General features: G+C 41.8%; 1 protein-coding gene across 3 annotated transcripts in view; it reads left to right on the top strand.

The window, feature by feature from the left end:
• The window catches only part of LOC120748622 (alpha-2-macroglobulin-like), a 37,638-nt gene that overhangs the window by 3,319 nt on the left and 11,659 nt on the right, over positions 1 to 22,660 (top strand). Inside the window, exons 2-22 of one of the 3 annotated variants that reach the window (XM_040055234.2) lie at positions 871 to 1,054; positions 1,755 to 1,911; positions 2,469 to 2,521; positions 3,300 to 3,320; positions 6,526 to 6,694; positions 8,527 to 8,611; positions 9,310 to 9,433; positions 10,168 to 10,282; positions 10,406 to 10,515; positions 10,923 to 11,084; positions 11,353 to 11,580; positions 12,885 to 12,948; positions 14,201 to 14,343; positions 14,689 to 14,838; positions 15,030 to 15,200; positions 15,881 to 15,974; positions 17,376 to 17,502; positions 17,788 to 18,016; positions 19,126 to 19,252; positions 19,853 to 19,974; positions 22,368 to 22,419. In XM_040055234.2, the coding sequence (XP_039911168.1) occupies positions 871 to 1,054; positions 1,755 to 1,911; positions 2,469 to 2,521; positions 3,300 to 3,320; positions 6,526 to 6,694; positions 8,527 to 8,611; positions 9,310 to 9,433; positions 10,168 to 10,282; positions 10,406 to 10,515; positions 10,923 to 11,084; positions 11,353 to 11,580; positions 12,885 to 12,948; positions 14,201 to 14,343; positions 14,689 to 14,838; positions 15,030 to 15,200; positions 15,881 to 15,974; positions 17,376 to 17,502; positions 17,788 to 18,016; positions 19,126 to 19,252; positions 19,853 to 19,974; positions 22,368 to 22,419 (2,687 nt within the window). Of the gene's footprint in view, positions 1 to 870; positions 1,055 to 1,754; positions 1,912 to 2,468; positions 2,522 to 3,299; positions 3,321 to 6,525; positions 6,695 to 8,526; positions 8,612 to 9,309; positions 9,434 to 10,167; positions 10,283 to 10,405; positions 10,516 to 10,922; positions 11,085 to 11,352; positions 11,581 to 12,884; positions 12,949 to 14,200; positions 14,344 to 14,688; positions 14,839 to 15,029; positions 15,201 to 15,880; positions 15,981 to 17,375; positions 17,503 to 17,787; positions 18,017 to 19,125; positions 19,253 to 19,852; positions 19,975 to 22,367; positions 22,420 to 22,660 lie in introns of all 3 variants that reach the window. The other 2 variants (XM_040055233.2, XM_040055232.2) reach the window with 2 other exon arrangements.

Genomic DNA, 22,660 nt, shown 5'->3' with positions numbered 1-22,660 from the left:
AACAGTTCATTTGCTGTTTTAGCTACTCAGTTCTATCATACAAAAAAATCTTTCCTGCAAATATGTAAGTCAATTTTTAGAATTTTCTTATCCTGAACAATTATGAGAAAAATGTGCTTCCAAGATCATTTAGGTATGTACCGAAGAACAGGGGTCTCAACACAAACTCTGGAAGTTTTCACTGGTTCCTACCCCTGCTGTCCTATCTTTCAACCAATTAATCCAGGACAGAATTAATAATTTGATTTATTAGTAAAATGATCCCTTTTATTGAATGGCAGCTTAGTTTAAGGGTCCTTTGTGAGGGACCTTTGTCAAAAGCTCTTTGAACATGCAAGTACACTTGAGTTGCAATAAAACACTACCCTTTGTGTGCTCGTCTTAATAAAGTCCCAAACTGCAAGCACTCACATCTTTGCTCAGCATGTGAAGGATTTGGAAACCTGGATAGGCAAAGACTGGAGCAGCCAGACAAGTGGGTGGGTTTTTTTCCTCAGCTGTTTTTAGCTAATGTCTTTGAGTCTCAAAAGGAGATTGTGGGATATACAAAATTCAATTAACAGCCTGAAACCTTTCAAACCATCCTTACTCCCTGCAGTGAAGCCAAACAAAACATCCTTTGTAAAGCACTCTCTATTAGCATGGAAATTGTTCCTTCTACTGCAAGCATTTTCCTGCTTTTAGGCTAATTAGTTAGACCGTTTAATATGTATAAACCCAAAATAAAATGAATGCTCATGTTATATGCACTGCAGTTAGCAGGGACGGCAATGGATTTGGCATGCTAATTTGTTAATTTCCCTTCACTCCATGCTGTTGCCTTAAAACTGTTTCACATTTCTGATCTTTCTTGCTTCCCTCTCTTCACAGGCAGTACATGGTGCTGGTGCCCTTTCTGATACACACGAATTCTCATGAGAAAATCTGCATTCAGCTGACCTACCTGAACGAGTCTGTGACTCTGAGTGCCACACTCGAGTACCTGGGGGAGAACAGGAGCTTGATTGATGATGTGGTGTCAGAGGAGGATGTGTTCACCTGCATCCCTTTCTCCGTGAGTATCTCATCCTCGTGGGATGATCCCTTGTGTTTATTGATGTGGCATAGTAGATCCAAACAGTCCAGAAATGAGAAATAAGACACACTGCAATCAGAGACCCCCTAAGCCAATCCAAACAAAAGGTTTAACGTATTCTGGATAACTGACCGTGGTAGTCTTACAAGGACTAATTTTCCCCCGCTGTCAAATTCTGTGTCCCACATAATACTTCTCTGCATGCATGTCTTGGAGAAGTCTTTTGGAACTTTGACTGACAGAATGTGCCCCATGTTTGTTTGATATGTGTAAGCCTGAGATGAAGAATATCAGTGTGGAATGAAAACTGTAGAAGCTGGAGAATTGGTAAAGGCAGTGAGGTCCATGAAGTCATATGGCTGCTTCTGGAGCTTATTCACATTTTTTTACTGCAGAAGGCTGGTTGGTGAGTCATGTAAGCAAAGGGTTCCACACCCTAATTAATGAATCTGGGTTAATTTTCTTTTTGATAAATCATTTGATGAAATAAGATCAGATTCACTATTTCTGTAAGAAAAGTACATACATGAAGGAAGGAAATAATGTTTTTTTCTTGCTCCCTGCACTGAGTCTTTTTTGTCCCTTTAGGAAACTTTCTGACCGAGCTAGCACTTCTTCCTTCAACACTCAGTGCAATGGGGTGAATCAGTAAAGCAGTTATCCTCTTCATTCTCCTTAGCTTCCAAAATCCAATAGCACATCAGTGGCGTTTCTCACTGTGATGGTGACAGGGGACACACTGCTGTTCAAGAGCCGCAAGTCAGTGCTGGTCAAGAATTCTGAAAGCTTGGTCTTCGTCCAAACAGACAAACCCATCTACAAGCCTGGACAGACAGGTACCAGGAATTGAGCTGTGTTGACTCTGACAGCGTAAAATCTTAAGGGCTCCATTCTCTGGAGACACCATGCTTGCATTCAAGTTTTCAGATTTCTTCATGGGGGGATTTAAGGTACTCAGTAAATCTTATTTCTGTCAGCTGAGGTGTAGTTCATGGCACTTTCATCATTCCTAATCTTCATTCTCCAGGCACAGCATCTCAGCCAGATGTAGGCACAGGTTCCAATGCATTCTACTCAAGTGGAGGCACAAAACTGGACTATGCAAAGCATAGTCTCCCTTGGCTGCACCAGAATCAAGACAGCAGGACAGGCACTCCCAAGAGATAATTCAATTCAGCCAAGACCCAATTATCCTTCTAAATTTATCTGCCCCTTACTATCTGCAAGAGAAAGAGCCTGAAGTAATTGTTTCTATTACTTAGAGATCTCCATTCAGAGCCTGTTGATGTGTGGAATGAATCTGAGTTATAAATTATTGAAACATTGACATTTCCTGGTAATGGCTACAAATTTAACAGTGGAATTTCCTTTTTTTTTCTGTTACACTCTTCAGTTCAGTTTCGGATCATCTCTCTGGACAAAGACTTCTACCCGCTGAACGAGAAGGTAGAGCCTTAATTTCTTATTGTTAGCCAGATTTAATTCTTAATTAACACCATTGTCATCATCCAGAACAACTGAAGATGGCCTTTAAAGCATACAATACTCTCTCATACCAAGCCTTACCTGTTCCATATTCTATCCTGGGACACACTCCACCTGTCTCTACTGGTTGGAAAAAAAAAAAAAAAATCCCCCTTTTCAGAAGCATATAGATGTTTAAAACCAGATTTGCAAATCAATGTATATGGCTAAGCACATGGGCAGGGAAAAAATTACTGAAAAAATACTGGGGACAAGTTTCCATCGGTAGTGACAGGTGTGCAGTTGTTTCTGGCAGTGGCTGCAATCCCACACTTAGCAGCATGACAAGAACTTGGTTTTATGGAACTGGTCAGGAGTACAAGCCCATCTTTTATTTTTTTTGTTGACCAGTTCCTCATGCAGACAAGCTCTTTGAAAACTCATGCTTCATCACATCTTCATGTGGAAAGAAGCTGGAGAATTATTAAAGGCAGTGAGTTCCATGAGGTCACATGGCTGCTTCTGGAGCTTATTCACAGCTCCAGAATAAGAGCAGTAAGACAAAAGATCAGGGCCCTAAGATATTATAGAAAAGATTCCCTTAGCCAACATAAACCAAGGAAAAAGAACAAGTCCAGAAAAGGAACAACCCAAAGGACTTTTTAGAAATTTGTTCTTCTGACATTCAGTCCAAATCTGGAAATTACTTCTGTGTGGTTAGTACTTCTAACACTGATTTTCTTTTGCTCTTTCCCCACAGTTTCCCTTTGTCTATATTCAGGTGAGTGCATAACTACATTATTATTTGCAGAGGAATGTGCAGGCACAGAGGTGTCTTCATCAGAGGGGCAAGGGAAAAATCACGGGCATGTGACCTTTTCCCTTTGGTTAAAGGAAGGCTGAGTAGCTGGGCATCAAAATGAGTTCCAACAATGGTCCTTTGATCACAGAATGAGCTGTAGGAGAAAACTAATTAACCATTATGAGTCATGCTGTGAACAAAACTACACTTGGCTAGATGTCATCAAAATGGCTTATTCCTCTTCTCAGACAGAACTGAGAGTTTCTGTCTGCCAAATGTGGTTGAAATTAGAGGCCAGTGTTAAATAAGCTATCAAAACCAAAGAAAAAAAAATTAGGTAAGCAGATATCCTGTCTTCCCAAGCATGTTCTTTTTGTCTGTTGTTTTTTTAATGGTTGAACTTCAGTGGTAGGCAAAAGTTAAAAGGATGGATGTTTCAATGATTCAAGCACTCACTTTTTCAGATGAGAACCCAAAATTTACAATTATTATTTAGGTTATCTTCTTTTGAAAAAACTAATGACGAGGGCTCATGAACGCACCCTGAAACTAGTGTGCACAAATTTTATTTTGGTTTACATGATTAATGAGTCCTGTGTAGTCAGCCCTTTTACTGTCCCTTGCTGTGTGGGGTTGCTGTCTCCATTCTGCACCATCGCTGTCTAGAGCTGGAGAATGATCACAAGAGAGGAGGCACAAGGTAGGCCAAAACCAGGCCCCTCTTTTTGTATCCTCTTTTCAGAGTGCTGTCACTATTTCTTCCCATCAACAAAGTTCCAAAAAGGGTTGCCGAGGTGATGGGCTGCTGACAATCTGTGAATATTGGAAAAATAAGAGTAAGACAGTAGGAGGTGTGGATTAGCAGGCGGAGGGGAGCATCTCAGAAATACCTTTTGCTAGGGCTGTCCCACAAAGTCCCTTCTCTTTCAACGAGATGATACTTTGTCACCGAGACACACAAAGCAATCACACGCAGACGAGAGATTTTTGCAGGGGTTCTTCCGATCCAGCTCCCAGCTGAGAGAGCGGAGAGAAGAGAGCCCCTTTGTTTATTTTTTACTTTTTATACATTTGTGGGTCTAGCAGAAGATTGGCTTTTTGGGGTTTCCACCCCTCAGCCTCAGTGGCCAGACCAATTGTCAGTTACAATTGTTTTCAGGTTAGAAATATGCAAACAAAGGACAGAGAATGAAAAACAAAGGATTTGTTTATGTTACATCTGTGGGAAAGGTAGAAAACTGCTCTTAATATTGTACAATAACTAAAAGATCTGACTCCGTTTAAGAAAATCAAAAGGCTCAGAAAAACCAGGGTAACATCACTTTACTGAGTACAGGAATTTCATGAAAGGAGCAAGAGCAAACACATCCTCTCCGCTGCCTCAGAAATATGTCTTTGCCTAACAAGCTGAATAATTTCACAACCTTGTGTGTTTGTGTCAATATCATGAAAGCCTTCAATTTTAAATGCCTAGGAAGGCCATCTGTGTTTTCAGCTCCAGCCTGTAAAGCATGGTGTTTGTCCGTGCTGTTTAAGCCACCTTATGTAGGCTGTCTCCTCCACCCTCACCATCCCCTCTCCCTTCCTCAGTGCTCCTTCTCAGTCCAGTGCTGCCCTTTGTTGGGATTTCACAGCTGTCTACAAGGCACTCTCATAGAGTGGGAAACTCCCATGGCAGAAAATTCCCCAGTTTACTCTAGAGTACTTTCTTCAGCCAGATCAGATCTGTCAGTGCAGTTTACCACATGATTGCATGAAATTTGGACTGGACCAAAGGAAAGAGTGGCAGCAGTGAAGGAAGGTGACAGCCCAGGAGTCAGCACTTCTAAGGAAATAAATATCCATCAATCCACACCCTGGATGTCACTAATCTATCTCATTGAAGCACAAAGACAGAGGTTAGTCAGCTGCTTCTGAACTATAATCCTGACCTATTGCTCATGTAATTTACAAAAATAGAACACCTTTCTGAGGAAGAAAACAAACAGGCTTTCAGGCCTTCCCTAGAGATACATCACAGGAATCACAACAAGTTCACAAGCCCGGCTTGAAATGTAAACATTTATGTAAACATTTTCTTGAATTCCTCTTCGGAGGAAGCCCAGTGGTGTCCCTCACAGTTAAGTGGTGGGCTTTTTGGCAAGGTTGAAACAGGATGATGAAGAGGATTTGGTCAGAGCCATGGGATGCATTTTACTGACTGTGCCACCATCCCAGCTGGCTTCTTGGGAACACGGCCGCTTCTTCTGCCCCCGACTGATGACCTCCAACTGGGAGATGTCATTCACATCTCCAACTTCCCTACACTCTGAGATAATATCTCAGTGAAGTAAATGCACATAGTCACGTACCTTGAGTCACACACCTATCTAGAATAAATAAACTTGGGGTGACTGCCAAGGTACAATGCAAAGAGAAGGCAGAAAAATGAAAGACTGTAAACATTAATTGTCCTGCTGAGGAGCCTGAAAATTTTGCATTAAACTACGCAGAAACACTGTGCTGTTTCAGTGACTTCTACAAGAAATTTGGGTCTGAGGGGGATTCATTATTGATAGTTAAAAATAAGCAATATACAAATGTAGTAGTAGTGACACTTCAGCTCTAGTCTTAGGAGCATGGAGACATGAGGGAGGGCTCTCAGCTGGATGCCTATATGTGGAAGCATGTTTTCCTTTGTTCCTGTCAGCATTCCCCCACCCCACCACTAGCTTAGGACTCTTATACATGTACGTTTCTCAGTCCTATAGATAAGTCAGGTATCTGATTCCTCAGCAGATTGTGTACTGGTACTGCATCAGTCTCCATTCCTGCCGGGGAAAAACAAAACTTTTGCATGCTGTATGACGAGTCAGGGAAGCAGAAACTTCCCTCTTTTCTCCATGTGTTCCACTTACTTCTGATATCAGTTCTGTTCCCTTTCAGTCAGTCCCAATCAGTCTTGCCTAGCTTCCTGACCTCATCCTTTGCAGGAGGGGGAGACAACACCCCTGGGCATTAGAAGTGTTTAAAAAATTTCTTGCATGCAAGTTATGCAGAACTGACAGGTAAGTACTTTCAGAACCTCACAGATTGTTGAATAATTACAGATAGGTATTTCCCAGCTGCAATGTGCATACACTGGGCACTGCACTGCTCTGTTCCTGGCCCTCTCCTGTAACTGTCTTGTTGCCCTCACCTGCAGGATCCCCAGAGGAACCGTGTGTACCAGTGGCAAGGGGTGGAATTAGAAACAGGCTTTACACAGCTCTCCTTCCCCCTCACCTCGGATCCCATCCAAGGCTCCTACAAGATAGTTGTGCAGAAGAGCTTCTCATCCCATGTGGAGCACTCCTTCAGTGTGGAGGAATTTGGTAAGGAGAGGAATTTGACAGTAATGCCTTTTACTGTGACCACTCAATTTGGAATTTCCTGGGAACAACATGGAGAATGGAGGGACTGAATATAACAGGCAATGAGGTTCATAGGGGCTGAGCCAGAGAGCACTAAGTATCAGAAGTGGTTGCTGACTTTACAGCACCTCTGCAACCTGCCTGAGCTTGTATTTGCTCATAGTGCACTTGGGAGCACAGGACATTCCAGAATTCCTGTACATGGCTTGTGGCACCAATTTCAGCTGACTTTGTCTTAGTTGACTCCAGTCCAGCAGCTTGTTGCAAGTAGCACTAGATATGAAGTAAGAGATGATGATATTTTGGTGACTCTGTTTGGTTTCTCTCATCATCTGCTTAAGGTCTCTCTCTCCATTCACAGTCCTCTCTATTTTTGCTCTTCCTCGTTTCTGAAAAACATGTTTAGAAAACATGTTTGATAGAAATCTTGTGACTGGAGAACAATCCACGGATGTTACAAACAGACTGCTAGGAGAGACTGAGTGAGGAGAAATATGCCGTTGCAGGGGTCCTTTTAGACACCAGTTCTCTAACAAAACTTTTCAGGCGACAGTAGATGTGTATTCTGACCGCAGTGTGCATTTGAGGAGACCAATTGCCCAATGCTTCACACTCCCAGGCTCTCCACTGACTCTAAATGAAAACCAAATATTGATCAGGACCTGCTGTTTCTGGAATATGCAGATTGCCATTGAAGTCCATGGGAGATGGCTTATTTGGCTTCAAGTCAAGTATGGTGAATAATCTGACCACAAACCAGGTTATAGGCTTCGACCTGCCATGGTGACAGATGGCCTGTTCCTCCTCTCACAAAGACTATTCTGAATGCCCCACAAAATCAAAGATGCTATGTCCCTTTGTTAGCCTCCAAATAACTGATTTTTCTTTCCTTTGTTCTTTAGTTTTTTCCTGTGAATCTCTCCTATTGCTATTTCTCTTACTTTGAGGTTTTTGAGGAAATGTTCCCTGGGGTTGAAATGTTGAGCCTTGCCACCCATCTTAGGGGCAAATTTATGTCTAAACTGTATTACCCAGGGCTATTTTCCATCTCCTGGATGTGCACCCACTCTGCTGTTATTTCCTTGCACTGTGAAAAATCCTCAGCTGCACCACCTGGAAGCAGGACATTACATGCTTCAGTCTAGTCCTGGGCATGAGGAGTTGGAGGCATAGGGCCGCAGGATGCAATATGGGAAGAGGGATGTAACTTAATACTCAAGAGCAAAATATGTATTTTACTTGTGCCCCTTTATATTGGGCTTTTGTGCTGCCTCTTCCACTTGAAAATACAGATCTGAGAGTCTGTGGCTAGATTCACTTGAATCCTCTTGGCATGCAGGACAATACCCCATGGTGCATCTCAGTGAGCCTAGGAGCAACTCTGGATCTCCAGAACAGTAAGAATCAGCCGAGAGAATCAATGATTTGGGGTGTTTCAATGTGGTAAATTACAAAGGTGGTGAATGTCCCACCTGCAAATTATGTGCTGTGAACACAACACACAGGACCAGTGTGTCCTTCTGAAGGGACACAGGTGAGGGACGTGCTCTGCTCTCTGGTGCCATATAAGCCTGTGTTGCAAATAAGGGAAGGCAGGGACTACAAACTTCCTTAATTGCATTTGAAATCAAATAGTGGTGAAGCCTGAGAAAACCTATGGAAGGGGTAGAAGTCTATACTGAAGACCACAGAGAAGTTCATATGAAGATGATCCTGGCTCTATGCTTGGGTTGCTGTGTAGTACACAGCTCTCATTCATTCTTCTCACACCAGACTTTCTCTCTTCCATCTAGTGCTGCCCAGGTTCGAGGTCCTGGTGAAGGTCCCAAAGATGATCACCATTAAGGACAACGAGCTTCCAGTGTCTGTCTGTGGTCTGTGAGTCACAGAGCTCCAGTAAATCTCTCTTGCTTATCCTTCACTCTGCTTTTTTGCTGAGGACCAAAAGAAGTGATTGGGGAGGGCTTTAAACTTTTACCAGACATATAGTGAACACTTAATTCTGTCAGTCCTGAACCTGCTGCTTGGCCTGAACCGTCAAAGTGAAGGGTCTTCCCTGTGTTCCTTAAAAGATTATGTCAAACAAATCTGCATCTTTCTCTTCTCAGTTTATTTCACATTTTCTCTTTCTGTCTTTACATTTCTCCAGTCAGAGCCTCTCTGCCCCAATACTGAACCCTCAAATACTCCAAGATGTCAGATCAGACATCATTTAAACTTGTGATGCAAACCCAGTGTTCTCATTTTTAACTCATAAATTGTTCCTTCTGAGTACCTGGTTGCCTTTCCATTTCTTCATTGAACCCTGAGCAGTTCGTAATACAGGAATGCTCCTGGCTGAAATAATTTTCTGAAGTCAACCTTTTTCTGCAGAGATGTCCCACCTAGAACAGGACGAATGTATCTTCCATGGATGATGGAAGAATCTCACTATGGAAATCATCAAAATGTCAGATTGTTCAGCCTTTAAGAAGTATTAGGAAATCATCCACAGAGGTCTTTAAGGAGATGTGTCCGAGTGTGACTGTGACCGATTGTTTCCTTATCTGATACATTGTTTAACACACTGTGATTAGGTACACCTATGGGAAGCCTGTTCCTGGTTTGGTGAATGTCCAAGTATGCCGGAAATTTTCCCAGTCTGCTTCAAGCTGTTACGGAAAAGAAGCAGAATCTGTGTGTGAAGAATTCACTAGACGGGTGAGTCCCGAGATCAAAATGTAGCGGTTTTTCTGAAGGTTAATGGGCAATGTTGTCTCAAGAGAGATGAAATATGTTGGGAGATAGTAGGGCATCAGAGATAGTATTCTCTCCAGGGAAAAGCAGAGGATCTCAGAGGAAGGCATTCTTAACAGAGGGATCATTAAACTGGAAACAGAACTGATGATGAAAACCTGACCCCACTGAAACTAGTGATGAACCTCTACTGCCAGCCATGAGGTCTTTGGTATTGTTCCACAAACTGAAAAAAAGAATCTTTGAAGGAGTTTTCTGACTGTGAGAGGGACTGACTGTGAGCAAGAGGCAAAGATGAGGAGGAAACAAGAAGAAGGAGGAAACAGAGAACAAGGAACAAAGATGATGTGGTATTGTATGTGGGTCGAACACAGGAGAAAGTGCACCAAGATAAAGAGAGAAGAGAATTCAAGAAACAGGAAGAAAAACAGAACTAAGGCAGGAGGGAATTAGCAAGGAAACCTGTGTGGCCCTTAGGAAACTGTGTGTCAGGTACCACACAGAGCACAGAAAATGTGTGGATGAAACACTAGGAAACAGGCTGCACACAAGTTCTGGTCTTGGAGACAGCCCTTGAAGAAATTCTGGAATTTCATGAACAAAAGTTAAGCATGCTGGGTTTGGGGTATCTATTCTCATTCCTCAAGGCACAAACTTTGTTCACAGAATTTCAATTTTCTCTCCAATCCCTCGCTTAGGCAGATGCTCGTGGGTGTGTTTCTGGTGTGGTGAGGACCAAGGTGTTTCAGCTCCTACGCAAGGGATATGAGATGAGCATTGAGGTACAAGGCAAAATCACAGAAGATGGAACAGGTATGGCGTGAAGAAGGCAAAGGGATGGCAGGCCATAACAGGAGGAACTGGCAAACACGAGGAAGGTGGAGTAACATGACTAGAAATTCATTAATAATCCCTCTTTACTGTGCTCTGTCTCAGGAATAGAGATGACTGGAACAGGCTCCTGTGGTATCACATCCACCATGAGCAGAATCAGCTTTGACCTGTTGGACCACATGTACAAACCAGGGATACCACTCTTTGGGATGGTAGGGAACTTCTGAGACCATGGACAATGAATGGCACAGCAAACACACAAGTGCACAATCCCACCAGATGGAGTACTGGGGGGTGCAGGTGACATGGTCCAAGATGCAGGTGATACGTGGTGGAGGTCCCAAGTGAAGCTGGCTGGGGGAGTTAAAACTACTGGGGAACTTGGGATCCTAATAGACAATTTCCATGGGCTGACCAGGTGGTTTTGCTGAGGATTTTCTCAGCTGTTCCCTCAGACAACTCAGGGCATGCTTCACACATTTCCTCATTCTTTTCTTTTGTTCTTCTCTATCAAGAAATATCCTGCCTGGCAAGGAGAAAAAGAGGGAAGAGGATATATTACTTGGGAATCGGGTTTTGTTGCTAGTCTAAAACCTGAAGTTTGTTATTGCTTTGTTAGGTGAAGCTGGTCGATGGCACTGATGCTCCACTTGCCAATGAAACCGTCACAATTATTGTGGGTGGAAACAAATATAAAGAGAATTACACTACAGATGAGCAGGGACAATCCTGGTTTTCAATAGACACTACCAGCTTCACAGAACTCTCCCTGGAAATCCGAGTGAGTGGCAGAGACAGGGGTAAGCCTCTGTCTTTCTCTTCAACAGGGGAAATGTCTGTCCATGGGTTATCATGGGTCTTTTCTGCCAATTGGAAAATAAGGCAAGTTTCTTGGTGGATCACCTCACTTCTCTGTGTCTTCCCTGCATGCTATCCACAATCTCCTAAGAATGCAAAATACAGAACATATCCAGAGTTTTTCTGGGGGCTTTTATGTGACTTTATAACTGATTTTGTTTGGCTATGAACCTTTTATTCTTCTCTCTTAGGCAGATCATAAACCTGAACTGAACTGTTACGACAGTGACTGGATGACGCCATCCTATGAGCAAGCCACGCGCAGAGTAACTCGCTCTTACTCCAACAGTAAGAGCTTCCTCAAAATTGCGCCAAAACCTGAGACATTAAGTTGTGGGTCCTCAGCAGAGATCCAGGTTCATTATATCTTCACACCAGAGGCCATAGGGGAGCAGAAGAAAATTGTCATTTATTATTTGGTAAGACATATTTGGGGTTACCTTGACCTAGGGCCACAGGAAGTACTGTGTCACCTCTAGCTATGTTCCATGATGAGCAACCAGAGCACTGCCAGATGGCCAGCAATGATGGAGAGCATTTGAAATGAGAGTGTTGCCTGCAACAGTGCAATCTAAGTACACTTCCCTCGTGTTTCTCTTTTCGCTGTCTTCTGTGTGCAGAATTTTTGGAGACCACAGTAATTAGAACAGACTGTAACACGCTGGCATTAGGAACTATGAATTTGTTCATTTTGGGGATCAGAGAAGAGAGACTAATTGAACTGTGAGCAAACAATGACATGTCAGTCTCTCTTGGGAGAACAGGAAGAATCAAATGAATATCCAAATAGAATGTCTTTCTCCCTAAATTCGTTTTTCTGGTTTTCCCATTTAATGACACTAGCAGAGAAGAGGGCAGTGGCTTTGGAGAATAAAAATATCAGTAGAACAGACACTTCAGTTCTGGTGGACTGCACAGAACATCAGGGGACTTAGGCTGATATTCAGAAAAGAAAATAGAAATTTGTGCTAGAGCTGTCTATGTGCTTATTTTCAAGACTGATAATGATTAATGGGAGGACAAGATACCTGGTTATCCCAGTTGCCTGGGAAAATTGATTTTAGGTGTGTACATACAGCAGGTAAACAAACAGTGAGAGAACTTCCATTTTTACAGATGTGGATCCTACATCTTGAAATTCAAATATGGTGTTACGGAATAAATATTCAATATCAAAAGTAACTGAATATAAAGCATTTTTGACTGTGCAAAAGAAAACTTTTTCTAGAAAAAAGGGAATTACAGGAAGCATTTAGGGTATTGCTTACTGCCTGACTCCAAGTATCTTGTTCAAGCTCTTCTTCTTTGCAGCCTGTGGTCTTCTGTCCCATTTCTGTGCAGTTATACAACTAATCCTGGTGAAATTTTTCTTCATACTGTTTCATGATGCAACTGACAGAGCAATGAGGAGGCTTTTTGACCTCCAGTCTGTTCCAGATTGTTAGAAACGTGCAGATGACTCCCAAAGTTATGTGTGGTTGGAGGCAAAATGCATTTGAACCTCATATATATATGTAATACATACAAAAGCAAAGATAAGTATGATCAATGTGGTCCTCCTAGGAGCAATGTTTCTGTCTCCAAAGACCCAGTAAATTCCATCTTTGCATTTGTTTAGCATCTTTGTGGTGTTTCTCACGCTCTTACAATTAACCCAGTAAACATTCCTTCTGCCTTTCAACACTGGTAACAACAGTCTCAGGAAGATTTCTCTGTTACACAGGTGATGGCCAAGGGACAAATTGTATTAGCTGACACTCATGATCTGACTGTGAATCCTGGAGATGGTGAGCAGATTTATGTCTTTTCAGCATTTCTGATGGTAATTTGGGGCAGGGGGGATGTAGATTAATTACTTCAATTCAAACACTGAATTTAACATTTCATTCAAACTTTGCACCTAATGTCTGAATTTTCAAAATAAGGTGGTTTTAAATGAAGTGGCTTTGGTTAGTTTTGTTTTCTCTGGGTTCCAACAGATGCTATTTTTTCAAATGAGAAAACGTTAAAAAATTAAACCAAAAAGAAGCATCATGTTTTGGCCATTTCCTAAAACCAACAATTTCTGATGGCCATTCTACCCTATCCTGATTGTGGATGCTTACCAGTGTTGTGAGACTCACATGTCCAACAAGCAGGAAGAGTGTGCCTCCATTTCTTTGTATCTCTCACTTTCCCCAATTTTATTTTATTTTTTGTATTGTTCCTGCCTTGTAAGCATGCAAACACATGCATACCTATATTCTAATCAACACATTTAAATTTATTCACATAAATGTCCAATGATTACACATTTCAGTAACAGAGACAGTCTGTGATGCAACTTTAAATGTCTTTTGAAAACGAGAAGAGGGAGGCATTTTGTAAGTCTGTGAGGAGTTCCACTTGCAGTGGATATAAACAGATTATGGCAGTAAAAGATCTCAGGTGCTGTACAAAATTCTGTATCCTCACTGGTAGCAGTGACTAAACTCCCACTTGGGCCAGTGCCAAGGGATGTTTTGTCACCTCTTTTAGATTGAGACATGAAGCTCAGACCCAGCTAGAAAGAGTTTTCCAGCACAGAAGGGCATTTCCTACCATGTTTGGAGCAATGGTTTGGTGTTCCAGATAAGTACTTGCTTACCAGTAACCTTGCCAATGTTATTCTTTCAGCCACTCTGCAACCTTGACTGCTGTCACCTTTGCAACAGTCATGTTACTTTTTTTTTTGCCTCAACTATTTTTTTTTGTAGATCTTGGAGCTTGAGGCAAAAAAAGGGTTGGGAGCATCAAGAAATTATGCCACGTGTTAACTGGGGAGAATCTATGAGGCCGGTTGAGGCCCTCCAAACTCATGTGTTTCATCAATTCACAATCAGTCTTTGAATGCAGGTGTCTTCAGCAGCAGCCATAAATTTTACTCATGTGTCAGTTTTCTGGCCCGCGATAACTAAAAATGTTCAGCATGAGTGCACTTGACTTTTTTTTATCTGGGAAAGGCAAATGCATATACTGGAATCTCCTGCATATTGAATAGCCTTTTGTTCTCTCTGTTAGCTTACGGGACATTTCGGTTGAGCTTCTCTGTTGAGGCAGCAATTGCTCCTGTGGCACAGATGCTTGTGTACACCACTTCACCCAGTGGGGAAGTCATCGCCAGTTCAGAAGATTTCCAGGTTGAAATGTGCCTCCCCAGTAAAGTGAGTATAAGTCATGGTTTATGCAACCCATGTTTGTCTTGTGGACTCGCAAGCAGCTCAGTTTAGATTTCTGGAATGAAGGCAGAATTCACAATGGGTTCATGAAATGTTCTGACCAGATGTGGACTGAGGATTGGTGACCAGAATAAGCTATAAAGCTGTGAAAATAAAATGTGGAGCAAAACAGAACAAAAAGAGAATCACTTGTCCTTGTTAATTCCGTTGATCCAAGGTGAATATACATTAGACACTTGCAGAGCTCAGTTCACAAGGCTAGAAGTGTCAGAATAATAATGTAATAATGTCTGGAAAAGTGGTTGCTTGAAGTTCCTTTTCGATTTGCAGGTGAGATTGAGTTTTGCACCCAAGGAAGGTCTTCCTGCTTCCAACACACATCTGCAACTCCACACCTCTCCAAGATCCCTGTGTGCCCTCCGTGCAGTGGACAAGAGTGTTCTCCTTATGAAACCAGAAAAGGAGCTTTCTCCCAGCTCTGTAAGTCTTGGCTGCTTTTGGTAATGAGCAAGTACAAGAACCAAGCAACTACCCACTAACAACATTATAGACAGCTGCATTCCTTACACTTGCTTTTTAGAAGGTGGCATTTACCAATGGAGTGTTAGGTTGTGTCTGTCTCTGTAAGTGGTGACCTGCTGCACTGTCCCCTGTTATTTGCATTTCCCCAGGTGTATCATCTTCTCCCACTGAAGGAAAGCCAGGGTTATAGCTTCAGGGACTACTACTTGGAAGAAGACAATGTAAATCCCTGTGTGTCACTTGACAATCTGTCATTAAATGGATTTCTCTACATGCCCATCTCGTCTGACGGTGAAGGGGATGCCTACGAAATTCTCAAAGTAAGCACCAGCCTTTCATTTTTCTCTTTTGTTCCCTTTTTGAATTCAGTCTCCTCCCTTCTTCTCACCCAACCTGAAGGGCTTTTTAATAAGAAAATAACCTGGCCCAGTTACCACGTCTACTTAGCCCATAAATAGTAATCGAGTGCTTTTCTTTTTCATTAAAACTTTGAAAGGTCTCCTCATAGTAGAGACACCTGCAAATGGGCTTGGATAAGGAAACAGTCCTGAGAAATTACCTTTAGTGCCATAATATTAGAAACTCCCCATTCACTCATGTTTGCTTTCTCTGGTTTAAATAGGTCTTTATTAAAATATCAGTTAATTTGATAACCCTCAAATCCACACATACCCCTCCAAAGTGTCCTGCACAAACCTTTTTGAGTACCCTCACTCCAGTTCATTTCATACATGCGATTTTCACCCAGGCAGCTGTCCCCAAGACAGGCCTGTGGCCTTACCTTTCTACCTGATCATGCCAGGATTTAGCCTGAGTATGAAAATAACATGACAGAGACTCCACATCTGTGTCAAACCAGCCCATCTGGAATTCACATACAAACCTTTCTTATTCTGATCAATACCAGACTTAGGCACACCCATTCTTGACATACTAAATAAAGTTTATTTTCAAACCATTTTTTTGCATGTTTTTGTTCTTCTTTCTCTTTGTTTACTAGGAATTGGGCTTAAAAGTCTTCACTAGCAGCAAGATCCATAAGCCTGAACTCTGCGAGCATTACCCAGAACACATGATGGAAAGAAGTTACAGTGGTTCTAGTACCTTTTTGGTTTTACCTCTCACACGACCTCCTCAAATTTACCACCCTGCTTCTTTCCTTCCCTCTTTGAATCTTTGAATATTAATTACACAGGCAGATCTGATTGTGTTCAGATATGCTGACCTAATTCAGGATTCCCTCCCTTCTGGACCTAGTCCTGAAATATGAAACAGATCCACCTCTGCCTGCATCTTCCCAGGCAGCCAGATGTGCCTGGCTGGAACTGTGTGTGCTTGGTGACTCCCACGCCAGGTCCTACAACAGCTGAGGGCTTGTAGGCACTGAAAGAGTCTTTCAGCACAAAGCAGTGGGGTCAGATCTCAGTCCAGCTATGAAAACCTAAAAGAGGAGCATCTGCTTCTAGGCAGCCACATTCTATCAATAACTGGAGGAATAACAAGGGCAAAAGTGGGCCAAGACAAATGAGAAGGTGGTACAATCCCATGGGTCGATATTTTGTCACTGGGGGCTGAGGAATTTGGTTCTGTTCCCAGTTTCCCCACTTACATGACTATAAGGGTCTAGGTAGGTCATGTCATTTCTCTAAAAGGTTCAGTGACTTTGAAGACAGGAGAATGATATTGGTTTTGTTTGTCTCTTTTCTTAAACGGATCTGAAGTTAGAAAGACTATATAAAAGGCTCACCTATATCACTTCCAGTTACTCACTTTTATGGTACAGTACCCCAGATCCAGCTAAACAATTGCAGCTTTTGATCCAGTGACAGCTTCTAGCCTCCTACTCATAAGAGACCAGATCTTTGGTTTTGAAATGGAGGATTTGTCATCAGAGTATGGCTCAAAACAGCTGTCTGCTTTGAGAAGATGCAAAGTCTTATAAGGCTGATGAAAAAGCCTTTTAAAAGGCACAGCAGTATGCAACACTGTGAAAAAGTATTTTCCTGTATATTTGCTAATGGCCAGAGATGTCATGTTAATTTTTAAAAAATTCCTAGATGGAGGGCTAAATGTGGCTTCTGTTTCTGGTCATGTATAAATGCAATCAGTTCTTCAACCAGATTATTAAACTGTGTGCCATAGTAACATCAGGGGACAGTAAGTTTGACATTTGATTCTGTATTTCTATAGAAATATACCCTCAATAGCATCACCATGTGTGGGGTTTTTGGCACTGAGGGGTTTGCTGGCAGTGGGGAAAGAATGCTCAACTCCATCCAATCTCTGTAAGAGGAGCAGGAACATTAAGAAAAATTAAATACTGAGATGGTAACAGAGAAATTAATGTTCCTAGTGGCCAAGAGGTCAAAGCTATTCTTTCAATTTTAAAACTTGACCTAAGAATAACAGCTACCTGGAGGGAAAGCATGTTCCTGGTTTAGAATAGAGTTTGACACATCTTTTGCTTTCTTCCTTTCTTTGAATAAATTTGCTAGTCTCTACAATGAATCTGCACGGAGAATTGAGTTATGACATGGCAGAAGATGCGGTTGATGGCAATCCTATGGAGACTGTCAGGAAGTACTTCCCTGAGACATGGATCTGGGACATAGTTTCAGTGAAGTAAGTGTTTAAGGGAATGTAGAGCGTGGTCACTAGGCCAAAACCTTGAACTAGGTTAAAGCCTCAGTGGATGCATGGGTATTTCAGTGATAGGAGTATTTCTAGTAGACTAAGGGATTTTTTAAGGACATTAAGTATGGAATGCTTTAGAGGAACATGCAAAAGCCAATGCCTATAACCCAGCTGGTCAGGGGTTTGCTGTCAGCAAATGTTGTTCTGTAGGCTGAGAGGAGAATAGATGAACACCAGAATATAACCAGAATCTTGTTCTCTGTCCCTTACCAGCTCTGAGGGAAAAGCTGATCTAGAAGTGACCATCCCTGACACCATCACTGAGTGGAAAGCCAATGCATTCTGCACTTCAGCAGACACGGGCTTTGGCCTGTCCCCGACAGTGTCCCTCAGAGCCTTCCAGCCCTTCTTTGTCGAGCTCACCATGCCCTACTCTGTGGTGCGTGGGGAGTCCTTCACGCTGAAAGCCACTGTTTTCAACTACCTGCCTGCCTGCATCAGGGTAAGGGATGTTCATGGCTTTGCTCACCCTAACTGCCATGGGGAGACTACAGTGGGCCACTTTTAACGAGGTGTTCCAAGCCAGATGACTGATCTGCAAATGTTATTTCATATAGGTGTACATATGTACAAATTCTTGTTGTATTCAATGAAGAGGGAATCTGTTTTCCTGCCAAAGTTTTGAAAGCTGCATGTGATTCAGGGCCTGAAGCTCTGCTACTGAGACCCCAGCCTTGTCATCACAAATTTATGTCATTGTTCTACAGAAATAGAGAACTTGGGTTCTTCACAGACACAAAGATCATTGCATGCCCAAGTGGAAAATCCAGGTTTACCAGGGTGAATATTTGTGTTCAGCCTTTAGTCTCATCTCACAAAACTTCACAGAAGATTTGCTAGAATGTGCAGACTTCCTGTAATTTGTTGCATCTGTCTCTAAAACACGGAGGAGAATTATATGGTGCCACCATTCTTCCCTGTATATTTTTCAAACAAAAAAAAAAAAAAAAAAAAAAAAAAAAAAAAAAAAAAAAAAAAAAAAAAGACAAGAGAAAATTTGGGAAGGGATTAGTACAGAACCTCAACCACCTTTGCTCAGTCTTTTTATAAATACAGATTTCTTATTCTACAAGGAATTAAGCTGAAACAAGGAGGGGCACTTATCCAGTCATTCCAATGCACTCTTACTTATGTCCCTGTATTTCCTCTTATTTGCTATTTTCAGGCTCTTTATTCCACTTTTCCTTATTCCCTCATTCTATTTTTCTTTGTTCCCTTACTAGCTTTCCCACTGCTGGTGTTTTTATCTCTTCACCTAACCAATCACGAGGGAGATCTTTAATTCATGGCACAACTGGTCTGCGCTATTCATTTTCCCAGAATCGATTTCCTTTCCAAAGACCCTGTTCTCTACACTTACCTCCCTGATCTCCTACAACAGTGCAGATTTCAGTCATTTCCTCCTTTATCAGGCAGTTCTTGCTTGATAAAATGCCCTCAGTCCCACGGTATAACCAGCTCCACTGCCTATTTCCATGTACTGCATTGTCTGCAATAACTCCAGCTTCTCTGTGAGTCCAAACCTCATGACCCCTCTCTTACACCTGGCAGGTCAGTGTGTCTCTGGCTGAATCTACTCATTTCCTGGTTGTACCAGTGGAGAAACAGGAAGGATCCTACTGCATCTGCGTGAATGAAAGGAAAACTCTTGCTTGGGCAGTAACACCAAGATCTCTAGGTAAGAGACCAGATGACAAGAAGATGCTGGGATCAGATATCAGTGTATGGCATCAGATCTCTGGTGTGAGGAGCTAGGTGGCTCCAAACCTGTTTGGAAGGACCTTTTCTATGTCAGAAGTCCAACCCTGAGGCTGAGACACTACGCTGGGGTAATGTTTCCAGGCCCTAAACAAACCATGTGTTCCAGGCCATGGCTTTCCAAACATTTCAATAGAAATCACAAATATCCTTAATGCATGCAAAGAACTCAGACGTTCCAGTTCTGGAGCTAAGAATGTCCTGTCTTAAATGGATTTGGGTCTGAATTTTTTTAATCAAAGCTTGCTTTCTCTGAAGCCTCCCAGAAAAAGACCATCTGATTTATGAGACCTTCCCCATCACTATTCTTCATGCTAATGGGCTAACACCTGTTTGGGTGGCCATCACAAAGGAGACGATCTGGAGGGCTGCATCCGGACCAAGATAAAACCCTGTCTCACATTTAGTTCTCCTCTTGGAAAAGGTTCTTTGTAATGCATCACAGAGTTCCCAGCACAAACACAAACCCATATTTCCCTGGCTCTGCCTGGCAGGGCTGACTGACCCCTGTTTCCTCCAGGGCAGGTGGAGTTCTCAGTGACCACTGAGGCTCTACAGAACCAGCAGCCCTGTGGGAATTACGTTGTGGAGACCCCTGAGAAGGGGCGCAAGGACACGGTCATCAGACAGCTGCTGGTGGAGGTACGTGGGCTGCTAATTTTGGTGGCACAGAAAAGTGGCAATAGTAACAGCAAGAGCTGCTGTGTGATAAAGGTTTTCTGGTTTAGCCATGAGAGAAGCAATAATGGCTTGTGGGACTCTTATTCTGCAAGCTTTTACCAAAGAAGCGCTGATAAATCTAACACAGCCCAAGAGAGCCCATAACTCATAATGTTGCCATCTCACAGTCAAAGCAGAGTCTTAGATTACATAGAGGGACAGGAATAATAAGGCAGGCAATAATGACAGGTTTTTCTGAGACAAATCGTATCAGAGATAAATGAGGAATCCTTGGGTTTGCCTGTAATAAATCACAGGGATAGGCTGTGAATAAAACACTAGCCGGAAAGCTTATGCTTCTCCTCCAGCCCATGACCATTTCTCTGGAATACGGAACAGTCACTACAATCTACAAATATTTATAAACAAAATTACCACCACTGTTTTGAATTGTTTTTATTACACTGCTAAGAATGTTCAAAATAGTGTAACTAACCTTTCATTTTTACATTCTTTTGTGCACGTCTTTTCTTAAGCAGTGTTTTGCAATGATTAAAACATAGCTTTTCACATAATAAGTTGCCAGTCATAAATTAATTCTCAGTCTAAGGTCCCCAGTGATGCTATTAGCAAACAAAAGTATCAGCTTGTTGTATAGGGAAATCTATATAATAATAAGTCCTCCTTACATTGCAGACATTCCAGTTTTCAGTAAGGCAGAGCTAGGATTCATGTAGCTTCAGGAAATGTTTTGCTAAGCGGAATGTAATGATGAAACAACAGTCCTATCTGCTAGATGTTTTGCTTTTTTTTGTTTTGTTTTGTTTTAAATTATTTACAAATGGATTTGAATGCATAATACATGAACAACTGTTTAACATTTAAGGAAATTTTCCTAATTTCATATAATCCTTCAGGAAGAGGACTGTTTGTTTTGTTCTTTGAAGATACAGGAAGATAGAGCACTGTAAAGTCTTTTCTCGCAGATGGTAGGGGAATGTAAATTACTGAACAAGTACTAGAGTTACTTCTGTCAGGGTGTCTGAGAGATTGTTCATCCTATCCTGTTATTGTAATATGGTAATTAATCTACAGCAAGCCCTGATGGGATGGAATTGGAGATTAGCATCCAAGGCTGAGCGATTAATTAGCAGGGGTGGATACAGTGTAACATGCTTGGGATGAAGCTGCATTGTTTTGAGCACACGGATGACAGTATTCCCTGCAGCAGGCAGTGCATCCCAGAGAGAGAGAAGTGAATGTGCCAGAGGCCCCAGGGCATCTTTCTGCCCCCCGAGAAACCAAGCCTCATTGAGAGATCTTTGGGAAAAGGGATTGTTTTCACCCAGGAATTTCTCATCTGGAAAGGAAAACCTTTCAAACAATTACAGTTCGTATGTTTTGATTTCCTGTTGAAAATCAAACAGAACAATGGATTTCTCATTTAATTGCATATCAGAATGACATATTGAAACAAACAAGAAGGAACTTTTCAAACAGAAACATTTAGCTCTGTCACCGTTATCCAAAAAAACTTTTCTTTTTTCTTTTTTTCTGTTCTTTTGGTACTTTTCTGTCTTTTCATACTGAAGAATGAGAGACAATGTACTCTGACTGTGAGAAAGTGGAGAAAATAACTCCATTGTTTACATGCTGGGGAAAAAAAAAATCAGCTGGCAAAAGCTGGAAACCAGCAGTGAAACAATGGAAACTCTCCTATTTAGAGGTTAAAAAATTCGTGCAGGGATCTTACTAAAATAAATTCTGACCAGAAAAAAGTTTTCTATTAAACATTTGATCCCTGAGTTTTCTGAAAAATATTTTCACCCCTCTCAACAGAAAAGAGGGATTTTTTTTCTGACTTAGAAGACTAGACTAGAACTTATAAATCAGTTGACTATGGCACACACTTAAATTTTGGTTGTTGTAACTTGTCACTGTTAGGTGCATTGGAGTGCTCTAGCTGCCACCAGTCAAAGTTCTTGCATACATATCCTCCCAGTGTGCCAGGCACTCAGCCATCACCACAGCCTGGAGAGCTCTGCTAGACTGGGCCACAGTGAGAGGCAACTTGGATGACTGGGTCCTGTGTCTCTGTTGATAACATCACCTTGCATGTTATCTCCATCACAGCCTGTGAAGCTGCAGGGCCCCTCTCAGTAATAAGAAAGAGAAGAAATTGTATTACATTTCATACTTGTAATTAGCCAGTATGTTACAGTCCTCAATTATCCTCAATTTAGCACATGAAAGAGAAAAAATTTTAGGCAATTTTCAAAGAATGCCTTTTACTTTCCCTTTTGATATTTCTTCCTTTTCTTTGTTGATGTTGTTTCTCATTTTTTGCTTTTTTTTGCCTTGACTTTTCCCCCAAGCCGGAAGGGACTGAAGTGGAAACCACGTACAACTCTGTGCTCTGTGCATCTGGTGAGAGTCATTTGTTTCCAAAAACTGTCTTTGCTGAGGTAGAAGCTAAAGACAAAGGTGGAATAAAGGGTTTGTGAGTGCTCCACTCTGAGAAGAAAGGTATAAAGATTCAGTAAAATTGAACAAACTATATGTATGTCCAACTGTTGGTGAAAACAATTCTTCCTGTAGAAGAAGACCTGAATATGAAATAACGTCTACAATTAGAGAGGGAAAAACACATCTTTTAGGAAATGAGGCT

This window comes from Hirundo rustica, chromosome 2 (assembly GCF_015227805.2).
Source record: "Hirundo rustica isolate bHirRus1 chromosome 2, bHirRus1.pri.v3, whole genome shotgun sequence".
Lineage (NCBI taxonomy): Eukaryota > Metazoa > Chordata > Aves > Passeriformes > Hirundinidae > Hirundo > Hirundo rustica.
This window is presented reverse-complemented; position numbering and strand designations above follow the sequence as displayed.